The sequence below is a fragment of the Antedon mediterranea genome, chromosome 8 (genome assembly GCF_964355755.1).
Source record: "Antedon mediterranea chromosome 8, ecAntMedi1.1, whole genome shotgun sequence".
Classification (NCBI taxonomy): domain Eukaryota; kingdom Metazoa; phylum Echinodermata; class Crinoidea; order Comatulida; family Antedonidae; genus Antedon; species Antedon mediterranea.
The window spans coordinates 9612347-9629714 of NC_092677.1; the positions used below are offsets into that span (position 1 = coordinate 9612347).

The window sequence follows — 17368 nt, forward strand, 5'->3', positions numbered from 1 at the left end:
CTTGCATGAATCGGACATTTCGATACCAATGTAGCAACATTGATTAACAAAATCAAAATTTAACAGTGTGTCGTGTTGACCGCGAATGACTAACACTACCGTCTTTCCCAATATACACCTGCATAAATTGCATAACAACGCATGGCATACAAACCGTTTCGTACGTACACATGCGATTAAAATAATAAATTCAATTTCTTTTAAAATTGAGGGCGGCAAACATAAAATTTACGAGATCGAATAATACAGGTTGAAAAAAAAATGTAATAAAAAAAAATGTGCTCTCCCTGCCTCAGCACTAAGGCCCTGCCACAGCCTTTTGGGGTCGTTTCCAGCACATCACCAGATGCATTGATGTTGTCCCCTCATGATGTGTGGGGTGGAAAGGGGGACGTATAATTCTGTGAACCCCAAACACAGTGGTCGCATACCTTTAACTCTATTCCACCGACCAACGTGGGAATCGAACCCACGACATACGTGTTGTCAACACGCTCAGGCGTCGAACCTCTACGGATATTTTTTTTTTTTTTTTTGGAATTGAAAATAAATATTGGTTTTCTTTGATTTTGAAAGAGAGATATTTTGAGGGTTGTAACTGCTGTAAGGCCTAAACAAGTGGACCATTTTAAAAATCAGAAACAAAGTTGCATGGCATTATTATTCATTAAACCGACTGTCATAAAACCTCGAAAAGAAGCCCATGTGCTTCTTCATTTTAGTACTCTTGGGTGGGCTTCTTTTCCACATGGATTTCTTTTCGAGATTACGTTTGCAAACTAAGAGAAGAGCTGCTAGGTTCCCGCCCGGAAAATGTTTTACAGTATTTACGTGATTCTAATGTAAAGATTAACAACGTCAAAATTTAACAGTGTGGCGTTTTGACCGCGAATGACTAAACCTACCATCTTCCCAATAATACACCTGCACAAACTCATTTGCATAACAACGCACGGCATACCAAACCGGTTTAAAATAGAGCTGCAAGGTAACCGGAAATGACATCTATTATTTTTTTCAAACAACGAATAAGAATCTTTTCAGTAGGCTTTCCCCACCAATTTTGAAAAATAGAGCTGCATAGGTTCCCATCCGAAATAAATGGCACTTTACATGATTTGAAATTATATGAAACAAACTACAGTATATAAGACTCGCAACAGGAAAATAGAGCTTGTCCCCTGAAAGTGCACCTATTCATTGGAATATATGAAATTAAATATTAGGTCGCCAGTACTAGCCAACCGTTGGGCAGAGCCAATAATGAAAATAGAGCCCAGAATTGCACTTATACTTATTACTATATACATAATCACCTATGATAATTATGATAATGTTAAAATTTCAACTATCCAGATGCGACTTCAAAATGTTATGTGGGGTTTTCTACTTTAAAACTTGACTTCGTATGCCTAAGGCCTAGCCCGGCGGCGAAATTAGTCTAAGCTTTGAAGGTCTAGAAATCGGCATATTTGCAAATGTTCTATATTTTATCTTATTTCACTCTCAAACTATAATCTGTTTAAAACATGTTTATTCTGGGACGGTGCGGCCATACACACCAACTACCGTATTCATAACATATTACAAAACAATATCTTGCATGAATCGGACATTTCGCTACCAATTCAATGTAGATTAACAGTGTGGCGTGTTGACCGCGAATGAATAACAATAGCATCTTTTCCACTCTACACCTGAACAACCATTGTATAACAACGTACGGCACATACCAAACCGTTTCGTACACCTGCGATGAAAATAATAAATTCAATTTCTTTTAAAATTGAGGGCGGCAAACATAAAATTTACGAGATCGAATACAGGTTGGGAAAAAAAATTAATAAACAAGAATATTTCTTACAAAAAACGCTGCTCGCTTATTGTTATTGCTAAGGTCAAGTCTGGGGGTCACTTCATCACGCCTAGATACTTCAAGTATCCTATTACAAACAAAAACTTCAATGGACTGTTTTGATAATAATTCAATGATTATCTGACAGCGAATTATATCATGGGACTCATAAATACCAGAATGCTTTGGGATTTGTCGTTAGACTCTTTTCTCAGCCGTTTTTGGATTCAACAGGTGGTACCAATAAATTATATTGGAGTTTCCATTTTAACAAAAATGTCAAAGTGTAGTACTATAAAGCTGCTTGATTTCATCTAATGAATGAGTCATCTCGTGTGACGTAGCGGGCTAGAGCAGCAGCGTGATAACAAAAATGTCAAAGTGTAGTACTATAAAGCTGCTTGATTTCATCTAATGAATGAGTCATCTCGTGTGACGTAGCGGGCTAGAGCAGCAGCGTGAAAAAAAGATGTTAAATGTGCTCTCCCTGCCTCAGCACTAAGGCCCTGCCACAGCCTTTTGGGGTCGTTTCCAGCACATCACCAGATGCATTGATGTTGATGCCTCATGATGTGTGGTGGAAAGGGGGACGTCAGTGGTCGCATACCTTTAACTCTATTCCACCGGCCAGCGTGGGAACCGAACCCACGACATACGTGTTGTCAACACGACGCTCAGGCGACTGAGCTAACTGGTCATTTTGGTTTAAACAAGGTTAATAGGATATTTATGACGTAATGATGAATTACGTAATACACGTATAAATAGACTATTATCAACTATTCAGTCATGTACTTTGTGGCCTAGCGGGTAATGCTCAAGTTTGAGTGCTCTCAACTCTATATTAGATTGGGTTCGAACCTCTACAGATATTTTTTTTTTTTTTTTTTGGAATTGAAAATAAATATTGGTTTTCTTAAAAGAAAGATATTTTGAGGGTTGTAAATCGCAGTTTTTATACGTTGTCACGCATCGGTGAGCTGGCTTACCGAAGAGAGTCGATTGAGGCCGAAACGAACCGATTATGGAGGAACTATCGTATGGAAAAAATCGCGACCGGCTTACTTACGCCCTCAACTTTACCTATACTAGGCCTATAAAAATTATCTCGTTTCAAAATCTAGCTCTCCGCCGCCGCCGCCGAGATTTAATCAATTAGCAATTAGCATAATTTGGTTGCCCTGGCGCTACGAAGCCTAGACTTGAAAACAAGGGCACGTATGAAGAAGTATGCCATGGTGTTTGTAGGTTCTAGACAAGAGGTAGTATTGATTTGATTTCTATTGTTTTGTTTCCGAATCTTTTGAATTATTGATTGTAGTTAGGCTACATCGGGTTACATGTAGTTTTTGACCATCAACAAATGAGCATATTGTAGTGAAGAAGACGAAGAATGAAGGACTGTTTTGTGAATGTTGTTGATTGATGCTGCTGTTGGGAGGACGTACTGGGTCGAAATGAAATCTTTTCGGTGTGATGATGTTTTGTGTTGTTACTGTAGTAGTTACGTACACTCTAGGCTTAGCTAGTTGCAGTTCATATTGTTAGTTACTGATTTATTATTATTATTATTTAAGCCATAGCCATTTGATTAAATTTAATAATGAGGGCAAATTAAATGTTAATTTTAATTTTATTCAAAACCATCAATCAATCATTTTCATATCATTTTCTTGCAGAAGCCTATGTTTTTATAATTATTTATTTAGGATGTTTCATCATTTTATGATTGAAAGTAAATAATAGATTTTCTAGTATTGGATACATTTTTTTCAATGATGTATGGGTAAGTTTTCATAATCAATGCATATGCAACATTTTTTCATCTCATGGTTTACATCTGTAACAGTTTACTAATAATAATGTGATTACAGTTGACTCTCCTGTACCCAGTGGTCCTAAAGTTCCAACTCCCAAAACTTGATTTCACTATTAAAAACATTAATTCGGATTACCAGAGAATTTTTTGATAGACCAGTGGTGCCCAGTATTAGGAGAGTTGATTGTAATATAATTATATTAAATATTTTATTACTTCATAGATTTTGTAGCTAACTAGAAAATATTACGTTATATCAAAAGGCTAAAATCTTTTCCACCCTTAACAAAAATAAAAAGTTTGATTTAATTTAAATGTAAAATGAATCATTAAAAGGCCATGCACTACTCTTCACATTATGATATTATTTTTCTTCTCTCGTGGGCTTATTCCTGAGCCAGTATGATTATTTGAAATGCTTAAGTTCTTTTTATTTCTTTTAATGCATGTGCTTTAGTGTACAAACTTCTGTTTCAGTGATTTTAAACATTCATTCGTCATTTTATCAAATTCATTTCAACTTGTAAAACTCATTTCAACTTGTAAAACTCATTTAAGTTTACTGTACTGTATTAACATTGTTGCTTATTTCATCTATCCAGCAATTCTTGATTTCAGTAATTGTCTCATTTCTTTATTCTATAGTGTAGTTTAATTCTTTGTTTAGAATACTTTTTCTAGCATTGTTTCTTTAATGAAAATAATTACTATATAATAATTATTAGTTATTATAATGGGTTAGTGGAGAACTAGTGTATAAAGTAGAATCACCAATAAGGGGCAACATTTGGGATGTCCTCTATATTGCCAAATGTCCATTTCGCAGGAAAATGTCATCTTACTAGGAGTATCTCAGAGGAGGGATTCTACTGTAATTGGGTGCATGCATTGTGTTATACTGTTTATTGTTTGTTTCTCAGAAATACTGTGTTATCAGGTTCTTTTAAATTTGCATTGCATTATATTTATACCTATTTCTAACATTAGTGAAGGCTCAAATTTTAATTCTTAGACCGTGTCTAATATTATTAAGAATGAATTACCCAATTTTAAAAAGTGCATTATTAATTGTTATATGATTTATCATCACCAATATTAAAAATCTAATCCATTTTCAAAATTTGTTTTTAGTAATCGAGGAAATATTCAAGAAAAAGATGAGTATGCAAAAGAGCGTGCCATCATGAACGATGTCGATGACAATGGATGGAGTCACATCCATCATGCTGCCATGCATGGCTTCATCAAATCTATTGAAAGATTTGTGGCAGCAAGTGAAGACCAATTGGAGTTCCCGACCAACTGCAGTCGTCAATTGACACCAATTCTTGTGGCTGTTGATAGTGGAAAGCTTGAAACCGTCGAGTGCTTAGTGCGTCTGGGATCCGATCTTAGGTATTCCAACCAGCATAATACTGGTGTTGTTGAACTGGCTTGTATGAAGTCTTACATGGACATCTTAGAATACTTTATTGCTCTGAACCACAAGGATCTTCCTGTATGGACAAGACTAATGAAATTCCTCTTGTCAGACAATGACACAGAAGCAATAGCAGCCACTAACGTTCTTACGAAACTGACCAATCCAGATGATTCTGGAAAGATACTTCATGCAGACGCCATTGTCAACAAAGATGGTGTTCTTAGTCTAGTAAAGGTGATTAAGTCGATGATCAGCGATAAAGCTAAAGTAGGTGCTTATCAGGTTCTTTTAAATTTATTGTCAATGCAGATTGTCAAAGATCAGTTCGTCAAAACTGGTGGCATTCCAATATCTCTTGACATCTTGAAAGGAAAAAAGGATGCTAGTAAAGAATTAATGTTAATCACAGCAGTTCTCTTGTGCAGACTTTCAGTGGAGAAGGAATTTGTTGATTTGTTCGAAAGAAATGGCGCATTTGAAATCTTGATAAAACTCTGTCAAACCAGTAATGACTCTGAGATCCTTGTTCAGGTGATTGATATGTTAGGACTCTTTGCATCAAGTGATGAAAAGCACAAGAAGTCAATTGGAGGAAGTCCTGGATGTTTTCCAGCTCTTGTGGCGTTGTTTGACTCTGACACATCAAAGGTTCTTCTTTTATCATTGGCCAAAGCTGTTAGTTCAATTGTTAGAGAAAATAAATCCAATCAAGATGCCTTTGTCAATGATGGTGGTTCTTCTGTGTTGATATCAATGGCAAGTATGAGAAACAGAGAACTTCAACTTAATGCCATCTATACTTTGCATATGGTCGCAAAAGACAATCCTAATACACAGAAAGCCATCTTAGAAGAAGGTGGTGTGATGCCGTTGATGCAGCTTTTAAAGCGCAGCCGTGCACCTAAAGTACATATGGTGACTGCAGGAGCTCTCTGGGCTCTGGCAGGTGAGGACATAGAAGAGCAGAGGACAATGGCAGGAATGGTTGGTGTCCAGCTCTTGATAGAATTCCTCAATGCTCTTGCTGAAAATGATGTTCTTCATTACATTGGTGCAGAAGGTTTAGCTGTTCTTGCACAAGGACCGCACAACAAGCAGAACGTAATCGCTCAAGCAAATGGAGTGCAGCCTCTAGTGCGACTGTTACGATCTCCAAAAGAACACATTGTCTTAAGTGCCATCCGTGCCTTGAGGTACCTGTGCATAGGAATTGGTTTCATTCCTCATATTAAAAACCAGAATACGATATTAAGCGCACGTGGTATCAAATACTTGGTGGCGCTGATGGTTCACTCTCGTAATGAGTTAGTCCAAGTGGAAGCTGCCCTTACTCTTGGATCTTGTTCTGTCGGTAGGTTATAGTTTTTTTTTGTTTAAATACGCAATTAAAATTTGTACTGTAGAGTAGTGGGAAATTTAAGTATACACAATTTACTTGACATATAATAATTAGGAATTTAGGATGCAAACCTAGATTTGTATCCATGGAAACAAAAAGCGGCTGTAGACTATAGTGATGTGTATCTATGGAAACTGAGATACTACAGTACTTGCCATAGTGTTACAATTGTACGGTTAATTAAATGATTTTCTCCGCGACCGATTTAATGAAAAGTAGAACATTTACGCAGGTGCTCGTTTTCAATGCGACCTGTAATTTTCTCCAATAACACACTTTTCAGGATATTAAAAATTGAAATTTTGAAAAGCCATACTACAGTAGTATTATATTTATTAATGATATGAAGTAATACAACATTTATAAAACCTTTTTTCGGTGGTAAAATGAAAGAATTTAAAATTCTTAAATGTAATTTTTATAACTATCCACTTCATGATAAGATACTTCTGAGAACTCGAAACCTCCTACAATCCCAAGTGACTTGTAAACACAGTGTGAAATACTTGTTGCTATGGCGACATAAACTAAAAGGAAAGACTATAGTGTTGTTTGTATTGTGATTCAAATGCTGAGTTTATTATGTTCAACGGTGGCTCAGGCAGATCATGGTCAACTAAACTTTGTAAAAGATAATCCTTTAATTATTCTAGGCTTTTTAAATATCACCTATCCCAACAAATTACAACAAAAAAAACAAAAGATTTCACCACCTCTTGTGTACTACGATAATTGAAAAACAGCCACCAGTCATAGCACTTGTTCATATAATAAAATACAATTAGACAGCGGCCTTCATCATGATAATATGGATAGACTTCACTGTATCTATCTACTGTAACTCATTAGATATATTATTAGTCAAGTAAATTCCTTTAGTAATTAATGATACTATGCAAAAGAAGTATGTGTAGAACAAACTATGAATAATAATGTTTTCTGATTACAATATATTTGATTGGAATGTTTAGTGTTTATGTTTAATAATAGCAGAGTAATTACACATCTTGAATTGAAGCACAATTCTCTGTCTATTTACTTCATTTATTTAGGTTGTCTCTATAGTCATATCCTACTGATTATACATTTTTAGTTCCAAATATTACATCATTCTCTTTCAAGAAAATATTAAACAATTTTTCGGGATTTATTTTGCAATCAGAGCACTATTAGTACCAAGTGCTTGTTGTTCATGATTGATATTAATTTGTTACAAATTGTTATCAATTTGTTGACAGTTGTTATCATGACAAATATCCGTATCAATTTCTGTTGAGTTGACAATGCCATTCATGTTATCAATTTGTTCAAACTCTAACTGCTGCTGAGTGATAAGGTTAACACATTTTTCTGTAGTTAGGTAAAGTTACCAAATATAAGGTTCAGCAGTTTATCAGTTGGGGACATGCCATGGTTGTCAGTGTTTGTGGTAAAACCCCCTTAAGTATTTCTACCAATTCCCAACTTTTTAACAACAATATTGATAATTGTAGTACACTTTACTTAAACAACCTATTAAATTAAACACCCTGTTAAATTAAACAACCTGTTAAATTAAACAACCTATTAAATTAAACAACCTATTAAATTAAACAACCTATTAAATTAAACACCCTGTTTAGTTAAATTAAACAACCTATTAAATTAAACACCTTGGTAAATTAAGCAACCTAAATTAGCAACCTTGAAACATGAGATAATATAATTTCTCCATGGTTCGGATTAAAGCAACCTTTTAATAAAGCAGCAATTAATAGCAACCCGCATATTGTCTCCACTTCTCCTACTGAATATGCTCACAGAGTCCTTTAAAACCTTCATATTCTTTTTTAAATAAAAATGATTGAAAATAAATTACTTATGTAAATGAATTGTGTCTTAATAGGCAATCCAGAAGTGATGAACGACATTGGTGACAACATAGAGTTTGACTATATTCACATCCTGCGACTACAGTACAGCAAGGAGGAGATAGTCAGACTGTTGGCTGGGTCCGCATTGGCCGCCTTTGCATTCAACAACATTACTCAGCAGCGGGAGATTGCGGAATCGGGAGGGGTACGATATCATTGCTTTGTCCCATACCTCGAATCGGATGACGAGTTCTACAGATGTAACGCAGCTTTTCAGGTATTTTGCGTTTGGAAAATATTTAAAACTGTTGCCTAAGCGCTATATAAGATCGACGTATTATAATTATATACCTATACAAGTATTGTTTAAGATAATATTGTGTTTACCACTTGCAGTGGCGTAACGCAAAGGCCTGAGGCCCCTGGTTTAGGAACCCTAAGTAGCCCTCCAACGCTGGAGGCCTTTGGCATTTTAAGACATATTTTAATGCATGTTTTTACCGTTGAGCATTACTCCTGGGGCCCCTGGGTTTAGCCAACAAGTGCTCATAACTGTTACACTGAATACTTGTAGTTAAACCTCTGGAATAGCTCTCTCTTTGTGTGCGTGTTTTTATCCTGGTATAAGTGATAAGTAACAAATTGTGTTTGTATTTTTTCACAATTTAATCCCCTCCCCCATCCCCAATGAAAAACTAGAAACTATCTCAAAACCAGAATTTTTAGAAGAATCTAGAGGACTAATTATAATCATTTTCTGTTCCTTTTATTGATCGTTTTTTTATTTTGTTAGGTTGTAGTTCTTGCGAGGATAATACCAGATGAGGATCAAGCGACATCATCAGCAATTGGCATTAAGCTCCTAGTGGATATGCTGGAACAATCAAAGAACGACCAAATCCTGGCCATCACTTGTGATTGCATTGCAAGATTATCACATACTAGAGCTGGTATGTTTCACCCAGGTCTATAGACTATAATAAATTGGTAGGGCCTATTGATGATCAGTATGCACGCATGGAGGTCCTGCTGAGAGTGTATGGTAATCTGTTATTTAAAAGTGGACACACATCAGATACTGAAAATGAAATCTATAAATAAAGAATATCCTGGAATTAAAATACCGAAATGTTTGTTCATTCAAATTTTTGTATTCTTCACTTTGTTAGGGGTACCTGCTGCGATTGTTAGCATTGAGTCCATTGACAAACTGTGTGGGCTTCTTTGTGCTGATAATGAGCAAGTTAGGGGGTCAGCAGCCGTTGCTCTTGGTTACTTAAGCTACAATCATATGGCTGAACGCCAACTTTTAAACAAGTAAGTTATGTGACCCTTGTTCTTTTTCAATTTCATAGAATAAGTATTTTCACTCCTTGTACCGACTTCAAACACTGTTTTTGTTTTAATAGATGCCGACTTGATCCGTACCTGTTCAAAGTGATAAGATATTACACACATGCATATAAATTATCCCCTGCATTCATTGAAGCATGGCAACATTATAAACACATAGGACTTCCACCAATTGAGTAAGTACTCCTTCACAATATAAAAGTCAATGTTCATTCCCTAATCTATTGCTATGCAAGACCAGTGCCATATTGGTTAAACCCAGGGGGCCCCCGGAGCTTACAAGGACATCTGAGCAGGACCCAGAGGAAACAAAAGGCTTTAAAATATCATGTTGAAAAAGGCTGAAAATATCCAAGGCCTCAAGCGACTTAGGATTCCTGGGCCAGGAGTTTCAGACCTCTGCGTTACACCACTGTGTAAGACACCTTGGTCACATACAGGCAAAACGATAATGTTATTTGGAAATGGAGTTGGTAGAGGAAAATGATGATTTTATCTAGTATCATTCTGTGCACATATTTCAATGCGCAAGCTACACATTCCACGATTCACCTGACTGTCCTAGTGATGAGTTTAAAGCTAGTTTTTTTTAAACAAATTGTCAATATGATCATTTTACAAGAATAGTTGCAAATAACTTTCATTTGAATGGAAAGGTGCTGATCTTTTTAAGAAACTAAAGCTTCAAGTAATTTAAAATGTTTTCAAAAGTAACTTTAAGGCATTACTGTAGTTTAAGTTTTATTGTGTTACTGTTATTTTTATATTTTAGTTTAAAAAGTACTATTGTACCCAGGGCCCCAAGGAAGACCAGTCTTTTTACTGATTGGGCCTCCCTGGTTAAATATTGTGAATAAATAAATGAATATTTTATAATTTTTAATTACAGCACAAGTGACCGGCCAAGCCTTGTGTCCAAGAAATCAACCACATATCTTACCAATGGAAAAAATACAGGTATTTTATATGAAATATTGTATACCTTTGTTATTCTATCTTGCATCTATTTATTAATTACCAGTCAAGATGATGCAGTAAATCTCTCCTCTCTCTCTGTCTACGCTATCAAATTATGTTTGATGTACCTAAATATGGTAGTGACTAGTGATGTGCCCAAATATGGTAGTGACTAGTGATGTACCTAAATATGGTAGTGACTAGTGATGTGCCCAAATATGATAGTGATATGACATCATCGTGTCCATATTTAGGCACATCACATTTTTTGTCACATAATGTTTGATAGTGTAGACAGAGCTTTAGAAATAAAAACCCCACCTCCTCACTTTAATTATAGAAACAACATTTTGTATCCTGGAGGAAGAAAGCTCTAAATAATAAATTGTTTTGAAACAGTTATAGAATATTAAAAAAATTATTTAAAATAAACAGGTTACAGTTTGCTAAATTGTTCTTTTTGTTCTCTTTGCTCTTCGTGATAGATGGGTAAGTAATATTTATTATTTACGTTGGTGGTGTTTATGTACTCATTTGGTTTATATATAAATATATATATTGTGCTAACTCTCACTTCCTACCAACTGACACCATCACTGTTGCTGTACTGTATGTTAAATCCACAAGACCAGTAGCATAACTTAGGGGTAAAAGGCATCTGGTTTAGCACTCCTAAGGGACCCTCCAATACAGGGTAGATGCATTGGACTGCTCATGCTCTGGAGCCCCTTAGTTTAGCCAGTGAGTGCTCATAGCCATTATGCTACTGCACAAGAAATATTATAATGCATAAACATATCAATATTAATCATAACAGCATTCTCACAACACAATTCAATGCCAATAAAGATTATGATTCACATTTCTGATTTCATTCCATGACCTAATGCATGCCTACATTTAAACCACTTTTCAAACAAAATAAAGTCAGGGTTTTGCCAAAGAGATAACATAATAGGTGACAGTGAATTAGGATGACAAAAGATGGGATCTACGCCCCCTAATTTAATCTAAATTTGGAAACAAGACTACTCAATGGTACAGTAATATCCATGGTTAATGCGATTCAAGTACAATCCCACCCTCAATTTCAAATCATACCCAAGCCCACTGCTGTTTAAGTACGAATATGTTTCAGCTAGGTACAATATTGCTAAAAGGCAATCTAACTAACTATGTCAATATAAAAAAAAGGTGTTTCAATTGATTGGCTACTAATTTTTTATTTTATTTATTTTTGGCTTATTGTGTAATACGTTTAAGCTATAGGCTTTTGGCAAAATTTAAAAAAGTCTTCAGAGAGCAATGGTTGTGGTTTAATAATAGTACCATATTTTAACATTACTTTTTATATTGTAACTTTTTATTGATGCCAATCTCTATGCTAATTTTTAAAGAGTGGTAAAAAGTTGTAGAGATCCAAAGAAGGGGATCATTAATTAGATCCGTGCATAGTTCACATTTGGTGTTGACCTCCAAACCTCCTCCCACCCTTTTTTTCAAAATTTGCTCAGTCCATAATGGGCCATAACATTTCACAATCAAAGTTAAAAATAGGTTTTTAAAGACAGTATTTGTGCATGGAAATAATTCTCTGTTTAATTCACTGCAGTGTTTATTTTGTTGTATGTATATTTTTATAATCCATTTTGTCACCACCTTATCACTGCCAAATCATTATGCGCCCTTCTGTGGTATCTAGATGTTGATACTGAGAATGCTCTTCCTTTTCATTGCATTATATATGCAGGGGTGGATTCCAGCATTGTGTACAAGGGACCTGATGCGCCATGCTCTAAATCTGCCTCTGAAATGAACATTTCTTCCTTTGAATCCAGCCACAGTATATCATCATGAAGTAGTCCATGCTTTCTTGGATACAGCACTATTATTATTGTATACATACATCTTTCAAAAATTCTTAAAAATTATTATATGTATAATTAATTAATAATTATTCCAATTTTACTAATTGGAGATGTTTTTTATATAGTATATATAGTACTTGAAAGACAATTTCGTATTGAATGTACTGTATAATGAATTTGGCAAATTCAATTTTGAGAATTCTAAAGCAACACTCTTATATTAAGGTATGTACTTACTAATATACCCATGCTCATTACATCATTGTTTATTTAAATTTCAGTACTTCCGTACACGGGACCGAGCCCTGGGGAGATTGGGCCGAATCCCCAGCCCGCTTCTCCCACGAACATGTTGACTTCCAACTCCCATGAAGATGAAGCAACGGTAACAGAAGCACCGAGTACAACCAATGACATCTCTGACGATGGGCATCAGTTGTCAGAACAGGGGTCTCAACAAAGTTTAAGAAGCCATCCTTCAACTGCAAGGAGCCAGATGTCTCAGAGGTCAGTCCTGATGTCTTCTGGGATTATTTGATGGCATTCTGCATTTGAATCGGTCACAATTTCATGGAGGTATACCTCCATGCAAATACAGCATGTAAAAGCACTTGAAACAGTGTGATTTTAGAAAACTTTATTTTAATGCAAGCATGTACAGTATGTTGGTTGATGACTACTTTTCCCAGGCATTTTTTAACTTTGCTGTATTGACAGGACATGGAAGACAAAGCTTGTCCCTTAGGTCAGATGTTTCAATACCATGGCTTGTATTACCATTACAGGAGTGCTCACAATCTTCAAACTATAAAAAACGCATTGCTTAGATGAGATCTGTACTTTGTAGGCCTCCCGATACACATCTATGGGTCCCTGTAATTACAGTCAAAGTCAACCTTCCTACCAAGTGTAAAAAGATATCCATCCTTGTATCAAATTTATTGAATGTGTATAAAGTAAATGTATATTTTTAGTATTAAAGTATGAAATTCAGCAGAAACTTAACATTTAAATTGGTAAAACAATTTATATTCTAATGCGGTAATTCAATAAAATATTGTGCATACATAATGCGTTGTTTGGGTGTTTATTTTCTATGAAATTTAAATACAGTACCGTTATGACCTAAGATGGCGTTTCACACATATATAATACTTAATGAGCTCACAAGACAGCTTTAGCAGCGCTCTCTATTCAATGTGAACCTAATAAAGTTAATCACTTCCGTATTTTCACTTATAAAATGACAAAATAAAGGGTTAAATTCAACCAAAACCCATTGGCTGGCAGCCAATTTTACCATTATTTGCTTTAATAGTTTTTTCAGGTAAATACATTTTTTTTTATCCAATTTTTTGTCAAAGTGGATAACTATTATGTTACATTAAAATGGCATATTAAAAAAAAAATGTGTTAAGAATTATTTTTTCAGGGGGACAATACATCTTTAATGTCAACAACTGGACCGTTTTAGAGGTGTTTACCACCTTTTGGTCCAGATCCTTCACTAACTGAGTTAGTGAGAAGTCAAATAAATAAATAAAACATTCCCAGTGAGGTTTGAAGATAAAGTCAATACTACTGAATGAAAACAACAAAACCTTTTATTGTATATAAAATGATTTGCACAATTACTCCACTGTATTATTTACACATTTGTATTAAAATTACCAATGAAATATAATGCATATTTTTCTACTCACATCAAACACAATAAATCCAAAAATCACAAAGATGACGAAGATGTAGGCCTACAATTGTCTGCAATAAATACTCAAGTCATAATTATAAGCACCAACTTGATGAGTGTTATCACTTTCTGCAATACCAAAACTGACTGTACTGTGTAAAAATGTATTTAGTAAAATATCAATAATAACAGCTGCTAACATTAATAAATATAATAGTCTATAAAATATAATTACTGTATAATAAAAAATAATTAAATTAAATCTGTACAAAGTATTAAACCTCAAGTTCTTGTGGCCGTGTTTACCATTCACACTTAGGCAAAGGGTAATACCCTTAAAAGTCTCTTATTTATAAGTGAATACCATTGAAAGGAAATCCTTAAATATTTATTCAATTTCATTCACAAAACATGCTTATTTAAGTGACATACAGTATAATAAATCATGTAATTGTAAGTGTAATCGGTTATATGACCACATGTGTGAAGTTCTGTCTACACTATTAAACTTTATGTGACAAACAAAATGTGATTTGCCAAAATATACACATATCACTACCATATTTGGGCACATCACATTTTTTTTTGTCAACTTGTTTGATAGTGTAGAGCTTTACACACCAATGAATGTGACAAAAGGTCCTAATTTAAGTCTACACTAGCAAGCTTTATTTTGTGTTTTTTAATGTTGATCTAAAGTTTGTATACATTTATATAGTTTGCACGATCTCCTGAGGACGATCAAAGAATATTGATCAAAATGTCGAGAAACTCAACAGTTCTTTTCAGAACTATATACATGTAGTGTACTGCAAACTTTAATCAACATATTGATTTCGCCATGCAAGCCATTGCAATATTTTTTTTAATTTTTACAATTAAAATTTTCCAATTGTAATATTATCTACTATTATTAGCATCTATCATTATCTTCTTTAGTTTGAAAACAGGAGCAAAATCAGTTTGCAAATCAAGTTTAATTCCTAATAAAGCCTAGTCGACTGAGTAGAAAACTTTTAGTTTGCTCATATTTGCAAACTTAAGTTTGTTTAGACTAGGCTTAAGGACCACATTTTCTAAAAAAATCCTGTAATTAAGAACCATTTTTGAGTTATTTTGTAGCATTTTCTAAAATCTAAAATTAGAATCATTAAAATGCAGCGACAATTGTACTATTCCTAGTGGTCCTTAAGTTGACGGTCATTATTTGGAGGTAGATAGTAAAGCTGTAATTGAGAATTAAAACACCAAAAGGTTAAATTTGTATTGCATTTTTTTATAAAATTGTTATGATACTACTACTATTACAACTCCTTGCTATATTACAGCTTCAAATAATTTATTTTTTTTAAATTATCAAAATTAATCAAATGCAGTCAACTCTCCTATTATACAAAACTTTCTACAACTCTCCCACAACTAGAATTGTATTAGGTTCCAAAAGGTATTATTATTATTAATTATTGATTAATAAATTGCATTCTAAATAAGCCCAAAATGTTTCGGAGAGTATGACAAATAAAAATACTGTAAAACTAATGAAATATGTGAAAGACTAGTCTGAATTATATATCACATCAAATTCAAAAGAATACAACTGTAACGGTTATGTCATCACGATACGAACGTGAAATCTCTTTTGGTAACGTTAAAGAAGTTGATAGTTTATCATGTTTAAACTTGTTTCCATTTCCACACAGAGCATAGCGAATTAAATGCGTAGCCACGTTGTCATCTACTGGCCTTAAGGTGTCCTTGCGTTGTTTAATACGACTCTGTAATTTTACAAGAGATAGCCCTTCGATGTCATCCATTGTTTGTGGCTGTAAGAAATCGCCAACGAGTTTGATGCATTTATCGGTGCTGATCATCTCCCAGAGTCCATCAGAAGCCAGGATCATAAATTTATCTTTCTCGGTAATTGTATGAGTTTTGATTTCTGGCGTGGCAATTAAATACGGTGGAGTCTTGTAATATTTTGGCAACACATGACCTGGGTTGAGTGCACTTATTATCGTCCGTTGGTCTGTTTCTGACCATTTGAAGCGCACATCTCCGAAAGCCCTTAATGGCATTAATTCTCCAAGGAGTCTACCATTTTTAAGGACAGAAATGTCTTCGCTTGCTGGATGAGCAGATTTTAAACGTTTTACTTCATTCTGGTTTTGTTGGACGTGATCTTCAGAAAGGTTTACAGCAGTCCATGAACCATCCGCTTCCTTCTGTCCAACAACAGCTCGACAGTCACCAGTATTTGCTAAAAATATCTCAGAGTCACGAATGTATGCGACACAAGCGCATGCACCGGAGATAGCTATATGTAAAGCTTCTTCGTTGAGGTATGAATTTGTTGTCTTCTTGGCTTCAGAAGAAAGATCCTTATCCAGACGATCAAACGCAGTCTCCAGACAATCAGGAATGTCAATATCGTCCATGTGGTCGACAGAGAGGTTATCTAATAAATACTTATGAATGCTTTCTAGAAAGAGGTCATGGCAGTCTTGCGACACATACTCATTCGGATGTCGGAAGAATTCTACAAGACTTAACATCTTATTTTTCTCCATCTCAATTTTAGTCTTCTTCAAATCTTCAAATGGTAATATCTCAAGTGCAATGTACTCAAAGAGTCTTTGACAAACAGCTTGAGCGCATGCTGGACCGGCGTGCCCGTCAAAAACGCCAAATAACATTCCAGATGTGTATTTACAGCGACCTTGCGCTCGTCTGTCTTCTATCGGATGGTTTGCTTCAAGCTGGTTGCTTTGAAAACCTTTTACAACTTCATTTTTATCAAGAAACTTATGATTTGATTCATTTTTCTGTAAGATAGTTGTTGCCTGCTGCGGAGAGATTTTCGGCTGGATATGAAAATGACATTTTTGAATATAATATGGCGTGTGTTTTGCATGTAACTTTTTCAAATAAGCCGTGTAATATTGTGTGCAAGTCCAATAGGTTAGTACATTTCTGTCAGGTTGAAAAATTCTTGCTTGGCTTACTGTCCTTGCAGTAGTCACACACATATTTTTTTCCGGTCTACTAAGAATTCGGCTCAATATTAAAAATGGAGTATAACATTTATGGTGTGCCATGATAAATGTCTCTCAGCTATTTTATGACTATATTAATAGCAGTACAGAAATTGATG

The 17368-nt window shown here is 34.8% G+C and overlaps 2 protein-coding genes across 3 annotated transcripts; one reads left to right on the forward strand and one right to left on the reverse strand.

Annotated features, from left to right (window-relative positions):
- The first annotated feature begins 3064 nt into the window (after window positions 1-3064).
- LOC140056076 (ankyrin and armadillo repeat-containing protein-like) lies at window positions 3065-14045 on the forward strand. Of its 2 annotated transcripts, XM_072101313.1 has the most exons (9): window positions 3065-3117; window positions 3535-3641; window positions 4806-6448; window positions 8382-8626; window positions 9143-9299; window positions 9519-9666; window positions 9759-9878; window positions 10592-10659; window positions 12809-14045. In XM_072101313.1, exons 2-9 carry the CDS (start codon window positions 3631-3633, stop codon window positions 13063-13065), a joined length of 2649 nt encoding a protein of 882 aa, XP_071957414.1. In that variant the 5' UTR covers window positions 3065-3117; window positions 3535-3630; the 3' UTR covers window positions 13066-14045. The 2 variants fall into 2 exon arrangements, with proteins under 2 accessions (XP_071957414.1, XP_071957415.1); XM_072101314.1 differs by lacking the exon at window positions 3535-3641.
- A 114-nt stretch (window positions 14046-14159) lies between these two features.
- LOC140056077 (pyruvate dehydrogenase [acetyl-transferring]-phosphatase 1, mitochondrial-like) lies at window positions 14160-17328 on the reverse strand. Its single transcript, XM_072101315.1, has one exon. It carries the CDS (start codon window positions 17310-17312, stop codon window positions 15801-15803), a length of 1512 nt encoding a protein of 503 aa, XP_071957416.1. The 5' UTR covers window positions 17313-17328; the 3' UTR covers window positions 14160-15800.
- Window positions 17329-17368: the final 40 nt, after the last annotated feature.

Bases quoted from the DNA above. Each gene is read 5' to 3' on its own strand.
- LOC140056076 (XM_072101313.1), top strand. The intron at 9,667-9,758 runs GTAAGTTATGTG...TTGTTTTAATAG, and splicing joins GAACGCCAACTTTTAAACAA to ATGCCGACTTGATCCGTACC. The intron at 10,660-12,808 runs GTATTTTATATG...TTTAAATTTCAG, and splicing joins TACCAATGGAAAAAATACAG to TACTTCCGTACACGGGACCG.
- LOC140056077 (XM_072101315.1), bottom strand. From the start codon at position 17,312: ATGGCACACCATAAATGTTATACTCCATTTTTAATATTGAGCCGAATT.